Source organism: Callithrix jacchus, chromosome 5, assembly GCF_049354715.1.
Source record: "Callithrix jacchus isolate 240 chromosome 5, calJac240_pri, whole genome shotgun sequence".
Classification (NCBI taxonomy): Eukaryota; Metazoa; Chordata; class Mammalia; order Primates; family Cebidae; genus Callithrix; species Callithrix jacchus.
This window is the reverse complement of record NC_133506.1, coordinates 149968961-149978216: the sequence shown is the minus strand read 5'-3', so window position 1 is coordinate 149978216 and position 9256 is coordinate 149968961. Positions and strand designations below refer to the sequence as shown.

The 9256-nt window shown below is 47.5% G+C and overlaps 1 protein-coding gene across 1 annotated transcript in view; it reads right to left on the bottom strand.

The window, feature by feature from the left end:
- Positions 1-3777: 3777 nt before the first annotated feature.
- Positions 3778-9256, bottom strand: part of ALOX5AP (arachidonate 5-lipoxygenase activating protein) — a 28702-nt gene continuing 23223 nt past the window's right edge. Inside the window, exon 5 of the mRNA XM_054256738.2 lies at positions 3778-4258. Within this exon, the coding sequence (XP_054112713.1) occupies positions 4096-4258 (163 nt within the window). The 3' untranslated portion in view covers positions 3778-4095. The remainder of the gene's footprint in view (positions 4259-9256) is intronic.

Genomic DNA, 9256 nt, shown 5'->3' with positions numbered 1-9256 from the left:
CAGCACTTTGGGAGGCTGAGGTGGGTGGATCACTTGAGGTCAGGAGTTCAAGACCAGACTGGTCAACGTGGTGAAACCCCATCTCTCCTAAAAATACCGAACTTAGCTGGGCATGGCGGTGCATGTCTATAATCCCAGCTACTTGAGTAGTTGAGGCACAAGAATTGCTTGAACTTGGGAGGCAGAGGCTGCAGTAAGCCAGTGAGCTGAGCTCAAGCCACTACACTCCAGCCTGAGTAACAGAGCAAGACCCTGTCTCAAAAGAAAAGAAAAAGAAAACAGTTAAGAAATTTCTCTGCCTGCCAGGAGGTGGAGGAAACCACAGCCTCCTTTCTTCCCAGGTGGTCACAAGTATGAATTCACTCACACACCCACGGTCTACCCTGCTGCTGCCCGGGCACCTCAGCATCACATCCATTCAGCTCCTTTTGACTCTGCAGATACTGGAAGATCAGTAAGGTAGGCAGAATCCCAAAATAAACCCCCCGTGACCCACACTCCTGCAGAATCCCCTCGCCTGGAGTGCAGGCAGAACCGGAATGTGATTTCACTCCTTTCACTAAGTTATGTTATATGGTAAACATGAAGGGACTTTGCAGATGTAATTAAAGTCTCTAATCAGTTGACTTTAAGCCCACTTGGGCCTGTTCTAATCAGATAAGCCTTTAAAAAAGGGTCTAAGGGTCACTTAAGAAAAAAAAACACATGCTAATCATGCTCTCCTCTTGGCCTAAAATACATACATGGCCATGTTGTAGAGAAACCTGTGCCAGAGAAAAGGCTTCTAGGAACTGAAGACCGTAGGCTTTAGTCTTCCAACTGCAGAGAACTGAATTCTGCCAACACCAGTCCGCTTGGGAAAGAATCCTTAGCCTCAGCTGAGAGCACAGCTTTGGCTGCCCCTGATTACAGCCTGGTAAGACCTCTGACCCAGAAAAACTGTCAGATAATAAATTTATATTGTTTTGAGTCCCTACATTTGCAAAAGTTTGCTCTGCAGGAATTGAAAACTAGTATAATAAAATAATGGCTTTTATTGAGCAGTTATTTTGTGCTAAACATTTTCAGTTGCTTTGCCTCATTATTCCTTACAACAGCCCCATGAGTTTGGCACTATTGTTATCCCAAAGTAACACATGCAAAAAACGAGGCTTAGGGAGAAGTCACAGAATGGAGGGTGGGATACAGCAGGGACTCTGGAGACATTACACAATGCTGCCTTCAATTAGAGGAGGGGCCCCTCATCAGGAGCTGTGCACCTGAGACTCCTCTTCGTAATTGTGAAGGCTGCTCTCCCCTCCCCTTAATCCCTCAGACACGTGGCCCCAGGCCCCACCAAGCAGTGCCTCTGATGGACCATTGCATCATTTCCTCTCCCCACCCTCCGGAAGCCGCATGGTCAGCTTGGATAGCATGACCTCTGGAAGCGGAAAGGTCCCCAGTATCCCCTGGGCATATTATAACCTAGCTCACACGTGCGGTGACTGATTTATCTTGTTTTTTCCAGGATCATCCCAGTGGCAAAACTGAAAGCCCAGAGAGAGTTTGGTGAATGGGTACAAATACATGGTACAAATAAGTTCCAGTGTCTGACCACAGGGTCGGGTGACTGTAGCTAACAACGATAGACTGTTGATTTCAAACTAGCCGGAACCGAGACCTAGAAATGTTAACTGATCAAGGTGATGAAGACCTGAATACTATGACTTCGTCATTAGGCAACCCACACATGTAACAAAATATCACATGCACCCCATATATATTTACAAATATGTGCATCAATAAAAATAATTGTTAAAAAACTGAAAGACCCACATCCCAGGAAGTCCCTCAGTGCCAGGCAAATCAGGATTATTGATCACCTGACCCCGCTCCAAATCAAGCCCAGGCATGAGGAGGCCTGAGGGCCACTTCCATCCTGCAACGTGCCATGCCTTCCCTGTCACCAAGAAGAAAAGAAAAGCCCAGCTTGGATAATAGATAGAGCCCTGCTCTCTGGAGAGAACTCAGAGCAGAAGCAACCATCCTGAAGCAGTCAAGGCGCTCCTGCTGGATACCAAGGCGCTCCTGCTGGATACCAAGGCGCTCCTGCTGGATACCAAGGCGCTCCTGCTGGATACCAAGGAGCTCCTGCTGGATGAGGTTTTGCAGTGCAAGCCAGGAGAGCTTCAGCCTGGACCATCAGACAGGCCTGAGAAGCAAGGCCCATGCAGGCCCTCTCCCTTGAATTGAGAGACCCTCTTGCCTGAGCATCAACATGAAGCACATGGATTCAGACCTCAGACCATGCCAGGCTCTATGTTCCATCATCTCTGCTGTACAGGCGGGCAACCTGGGGAAGGTTGGGGGAGGTTTCACATCTTTCCTAGGATTGTGACCGCCATGACACTCACCTGGGGAATAACGGGACCCCATCTATTGCTGTCCACCTCGATTGAGAGTTCAATCCTGATGAATGGCTCCCATACAAGAGCTGGCTTCTCTATTGGGGGTTCTGGAATCTTGATGACACCTTGTCATCTTCTAAGTTGTGCTCTTTCTGCCAAGTGGCACCTGGCACGACAGCAGCTGGATCACCGTCACTATGAACTGAGTGACTGGTGGGACATTTACTGAGATGGTGCTATGGTCTGAGTGTTTGCACTCTCCCAAAATTCACATGTTGAAGTTGGATCCCCAGTGCAATGGCATTAAGAAGTTGAGCCATGAGCTGGGCACAGTGGCTCACACCTGTAATCCCAGCCCTTTGGGAGGCTGAGGCAGGCAGATCATGACGTCAAGAGATCAAGACCATCCTGGCTAACACAGTGAAACTCTGTCTCTACTAAAAGTACAAAAAATTAGCTGGGCATGGTGGCACGTGCCTTTAGTCCCAGCTACTTGGGAGGCTGAGGCAGGAGAATCGCTTGAACCCAGGAGGCAGAGGTTACAGCGAGCCGAGATCACACCACTGCACTCCAGCCTGGGTGACAGAGCAAGACTCCGTCTCAAAAAAAATAAATAAATAAAAGAGGTGGTAGGGCCTTTTGGAAGAGCCCATATTGTGGGACAAATCTGTCCACACTATGGAAAATGGCTCAACACACATACATCATTAAATACAGCCAGCCAGTGATTCATAAACTCATTCATTCACTTATTCATCGGTTCACCAACATTTGGGGGTACCTATGATGAGCCTGGCTCCCATCATAGGTTTGGCTCCCACAGGGAATTACAGAACATTTGGAACTGTATAACATGGAAGTGCTGGGCATGAGGCTAGCATAGGAAGATGCCAACCTAATCCACCTGGGTGAGTGAAGAGGGGTGAATGTCACCAAAGATCCTCAAGGAATTTTTCCAGAAGCCAGATGTGCATTTTTTAAATTTGAGATGGAGTCTCACTCTGTTGCCCAAGATGGAGTGCAGTGGCATGATCTTGGCTCACTGCAACCTCCACCTCTCAAGTTCAAGCAGTTCTCCTGCCTCAGCCCCCCAAGTAGCTGGGATTACAGGCTACTTGGGAGCCTGGGATTATACACCTGGCTAATTTTTGTATTTTTAGTACAGAGAAGGTTTCACCATGTTGGCCAGGCTGGCCTTGAATTCCTGACCTCAAGTGATCTACCCACCTCAGCCTCCCAAAGTGCTGGGATTACAGGTGTGAGCCAGCACACCTGGCCAGGATGTGTATTTTTAATATTATCATATAGTTTGAGGAAAGCAAATTAGTTGTTTGTGGGTATAAAGATACATCCCCCAAAAGCCATTAAAAAAATTAAAAACTCTCAACCATCAGCTTAAAACACGTCTCTGCATTTTATTTTAAGAAAACATAAATCTGGTCACAAAATATCTTCAGAGAATGGGGTGAGTGAAGAAACAAACAGAATGGTTGGGAGTAGCAAATCTGGGGCCACAGTCATGTTCAAGGGGCGCAGCTGATGTGAAATCATTTTGTTCTCGGAAAAGCAAGGTTAACTCAAGCTGTGAAGCCCAGATGGCCAGAAGATTTACAGCCATCTAAAGAGGAGCAGAATCGTTTCAAGAGTTGAGTTATGATGACTTGTAGGTATTGATTAGATGAGAGCACTAGCCCCGTATTCAACAGAGTTAGGGAATGAGAAGTAGAGGGGAGATGGTGGTGGTGATCGTCTTTATGTAGTTTTCAAAGTCACTTCCGAAAAACAAGATGAGGTAATAGTTGAATATGCCAGCGAGGGACATGAGGAACAGGAAGAGTATGATGCGTTTCCCAAATATGTAGCCAGGGGTGCTGGAAGAGAAGGAGAAAGAAAACTGTAGATGCAGCACAAATACCACCAATTTCACACACACACAAATATTACCCCTTTTAGATACATGGGGTTTAAATTATAGCTCCTTGCACTCAACAAATGCTCCATTTGCCCATTTACTTCATATGAAGGATGGATGTGTCTCAGCTATTATTAGTCATTGAGCTTATTTCAAACCCAAGCGAGGAGAGCCTAGACCTCAAAACTCATCAGCGTGAGGCTCTGCCGTACCCGCCTCTCTGTGCTCTCATGATTTCCTTAACTCCAGAGCTCCTTGATGGCCTGAAGGTGGCAGGTTTATTATCATCGGGCATTCTCAATGAGCGTTTGGACCATTCAGACCCTCCCTGCAGCTGTGCCTAAGGATAGACACGTGTGTCATGCAGGGCTGTGTTAGAAGTGAAGTTTAAATGAGCCGATAAAAGCGATGAATCTGGAAGGTGCAGCATCTGAGGGTGCATTCTATTCTCCCGAGGCTGCCTGGAATAATTCACATTCACATTCATGAGAGCTGGGCACCCAGCAATAGGAGACAGGCTCTTGCATTTTTGAGTGGAGGGAGAGATGTTTTTGTTGTTTGTTTTTGAGACAGAGTCTCACTCTGTAGCCCAAGATGGAGTGCAGGGGTGCAATCTCGGCTCACTGCAACCTCCACCTTTCAGGCTCAAGTGATTCATACGCCTCAGCCTCCCAAAGTGTTACAGGCGTAAGCCACCCTGCCTGGCCGAGGCATGTTTTAACACTCTATCCTTCCTGCCAAGGCACTAAATCCCAAACTGCTTCGGCAGATCATGGGTGGGATCGGGAAGCATCCCCCAGTGATGTGACCTCCTAATGGCTTGCAGAGGCCACCCTGCTTCCTCCCTCCTCTGACTGCTGCAGTGGCTGGCCCATCTGAGTGGTGCTAACAGGTTGGGAACGTCCAAATGACACAGGAGAGTTGTTAGTAAGGCTCCCAGAAAGGCGCCTTTAGACAATCAGGACCACACAACAAGATGAGCCAGCATAAGGAGCTAGTTAGAATGTCTTATGAAGATGACTGTGATCAGGAAACCAGGGAGAGAATGAAGCTGCCCAAGGAATAGGAGTGGTGTCATCTGGCAGTGCTTTTCAGATGTGTGTGTGTCCCACAGGGAGCTTGTTAAAATGCAGATTCTGATTCATTAGGTTCCAGAGGGACTTGAGATTTTCCATTTCTGAGAAGCTTTCAGTGGGCACTGATGCTGCTGGTCCATGGACCATAGTTTGAGTAGCAAGGAACATAATGGCTGAGTGACTTTCAGACTCCTGCTGTAGAAAAATTATGAGTTGGCCAGGTGCAGTGGCTCTCGCTTGTAATCCCAGCACTTTGGGAGGCTGAGGCAGGTCGATCACCTGAGGCCAGGAGTTCGAAAGCAGCCTGGCCAAAATGGTGAGTGCATCTCTACTAAAAATACAAAAATTAGCCAGGTGTGGTGACAGGTGCCTGAAATCCCAGCTACTCAGGAGGCTGAGGCGGGAGAATCGCTTGAACGCAGGAGGCAGAGGTTGCAGTGAGATTGCACCACTCCACTCCAGCCTGGGTGACAGAGCGAGACTTGGTTTCAAAAAAAAAAAGAAAAAGAAAAATTACGAATTACATTATGAGCATATGGGTTGGCTTTCAAATTGATAAGATTTCTAATATTAAACCTGTGGATGCCAAATGCTACTCTCTCTGATTACGGCAGGAAATGGCACTCAGCAGTGTAAAGTTAGCTGTCAGGCTGACGGGGGAAATAAACATCCCAAAAGAGGGTGTTGTGGGCTGAACTGGGTTCCTTCCAAAATTCGTATGTTCACTTCTAACCTTCAGTTCCTCAGAAAGGCTATACTTGGAGACAGGGTGTGTAAAGAGATAATTAAGGTAAAATGAAGTCATATGGGTGGACCCTCATCCAGTATGACTGGGTCTTCTGAGAAGAGGACATTTGGACACAGATCTGCTCAGTGGGATGGTGATGTGAAGGCTCAGGGGGAGGCTAGCCCTCTACAAACCAAGGAGAGAGGCTGAAAGAGAAACCAACCCTGCCCATGCCTTGATCTTGAACTTCCAGCCTCTGGGACTGTGAGAGAGTAAATTCTGCAGTTCGAGCCCCCCCAGGCTGCAGTACTTTGTTATGGCAGCCCCGGCAGGTGAGTACAGAGTCCCCTGCTAGTGCTGGTAAGGGAAGTGAAAATAAAATAAAGGAGTCCAAGGAAGGGATATTTTTTAGCCAGAGAATAGAGGGTTCAGATAAATTAAATTGTGAAAAGTCAAATATCACAGTGGCTCAGATTTATCACACGGATGAGGCCACCATATGCTCATTACAGAAACAAGAAAAAGTGATTTGCGAAGCTGTTTTATGCTCAAGATAAAACCGAAGTGAAAAATGAAATGGCAGCGCCTCCTGATGAGAGAGTGGTGCTGTTAAATTCAGGCAGGATTTTTCCCAAGGTCTCGGGGGCACGTGGCCCCCGCAGAATAGGACGAGGGTGCTTTAACTCCTCCTAGGCCACGCACAGGTGTGGAAGATAAGAGTTCAGCCTCCTGCTCCCTTGCCTGCAGGGCTCAGGGAGAATGTGGCCCCAGGCTGGGCATGCCATTAGCTGCATCTTTAAGTCTCTCAAGTTTGGAGGTGGCTCAGGCCTGAAATGCTGTAAGCAGGGAAGGAAGAGCTTGGGGGCCTGGACAGGGCACACCAGGGCATTCGCCCTTGAACAAGCAAGACAACTCTTTCGTGGTTTCTATTTTTTATATATATATATATACCAACCAACTCATTCATCTTTCATTGTTTCTAAAAATTGATACATATTCTAAATGAGTGAGAAGGTCAGAATTAAATTATTAAGCATCCTTTGGGTCTGGGTACCGTATACCCATGACTTCCTTTAATTCTCATTCTGTGGGGGTGTATTGCGAACCTATCTTCCACCTAGGCAAACAGAGCGGAGAAGTGCACGATTTGCCTCAGGTCCCCCAGCCAGCAAGAAGCAACGTAGGACCCACCTGTGTGAGGCCGGAGTCCTGCGCTTTCACTGCAGTGACTTCCTAAGGACGCCCTCAGACTTCCGAGACCAGGCTTTGGTCATTAGTTATAAAACAACTGTGCCCTCCATAGGCAATATAAAACTTACATGAAAACACAAAAGCGTCCTGCTAAACAATTCCCATCTCAAAGGTGCTGACCCATTCTAGGATGAGGCACCATAGTGTGGGAGATGGGGGCACCCGTGTACCCAGCACCCTGAGTCCCAGCCCCAGCTCAGCTCTCTGTGGCCCTAGCCAGTCACCACCGCTCCCCCACTTCTCACCCCAGGTTCTTAATGTGCACAAAATACCAGGTAGGAACAGAAAACATTATGGTCCCTTCTGGTTTTAAAATTCTGTTCTTTTCAGAATTTAGGGAAGTGTCACTTTAAACCTGGTGACTTCTAAAGGAAATAAGAATTGTAAGCTTTGTGAGGGCAAGATATTTCTCCTCTGCACACCCACAAATCCCCAGTAAATCAGGAGCTCTGCAAATGTTTCTCAAATGAATGAATCATTTCTCAAAGAGATATGAACAGCCTTCAGCGATTCCCAAACTCCAGTGTGAGTAAGAAACACCTGAAGAATGTGTTATCTGAGAATGCAGAATCATCTGAAAATGCAAATTCTCAGTCCTCCTCTGGCAGAGATTCTGATTCATGAGTCTGGGACGGGGCCCGGGAATCTGTATCTTTAATAAGCACCACGGATGATTCTAATACTGTTGTCTGGTGGGGTTTGCTTTTAGAAACAGCAGCCTTGATATCCATCTGTGCTTCCCGGCCTTCCAAGAGGAGAAAGTTTCTCCTCAAACTCTGACAAAGTAACACCAAAGTCTACACTTGGAGGAACCCACAGACTCTAAAACATAGATGCGAGGAGGAGAAATGACGAGGAGGAATTTCGGCAAGTTGAGTCTTGTTGGTCTTGCAATGTGCTCCTGGGTCTCCTGGGGGCAAAGCCTCTGTCGTGTTCACTGTTACTCCTTCAGCAACTGACCTGGTACCTGGCACAGAGCAGGTAGCAAATATCTACTGAATGAATGTTGAGCGAATGAGGAGTGAGTGAGCAACTAAGGAGAAGGAGGAGTGGGGTAACCTGAGTGGCCTCAAGAGTTGGCAGTCACTGCCCACTCACCATTGAGCTGAGAACTTCGAATTGTCCAGAGGATCAGTGGGAGCCTCAACAGGGGCCAGGACTCTCAGGGACAGAAAGAGGGAGCAACCTAGTGTCCACTGGGAAAGGTAGGTGATAAAAGGCCAAGAGTCAGTTGCCAGTTGGTGCCCGGTACCCTTGAGTTTGGGCCCAGGTAATAGCTTAAATAAACAGGGAAGAAACCAAGATTCAGGTTGGGTGTTGTGGTGGCTCGTATCTATAATCCCAGCACTTTGAGAGGCCGAGGCTGGCAGATTGTTTGAGTTCAGGGGTTCAAGACCAGCCTGGCCAACATGGCGAAACCCCATCTCTACTAAAAATACAAAAAATTAGCTGGGCATGATGGTGTACACCTGTGCTCAGGAGGCTGAGATACAATAATCACTTGAACCTGGGAAGAGGTGGAGGTTGCAGTGAGCCAAGATCAGGCCACTGCACTCCAGCCTGGGCAACAGAGCGAGACTCAGTAAGGTAAGGTAAGGTAAGGCAAGGCGCAGGAAGGGGAAGAGAGGGGAGGGGTATGGAGGGGAAGGGAGGGAGGGGAAGGAAGGGAAGGGGAAAAGAGAATAGGAAAAAGAAAAGAAAGGAAAAGAAAAAAGAAACAAAACCAAGATTCATCCTTAACTGCTCGGTAGTAACTGCTACAGGTGAACTAAACAGGATAGAGGAAGGGGTCAGAGAGTAGGATGAAGGGCTGAAAATAAGAGCCAGAAACTTCTAAAGGGCACAAAAAGGGAAGCTGCAAAATCCTCGCAGGGCAGCCTGAAGCCTGAAGGAAGAAGCTCAG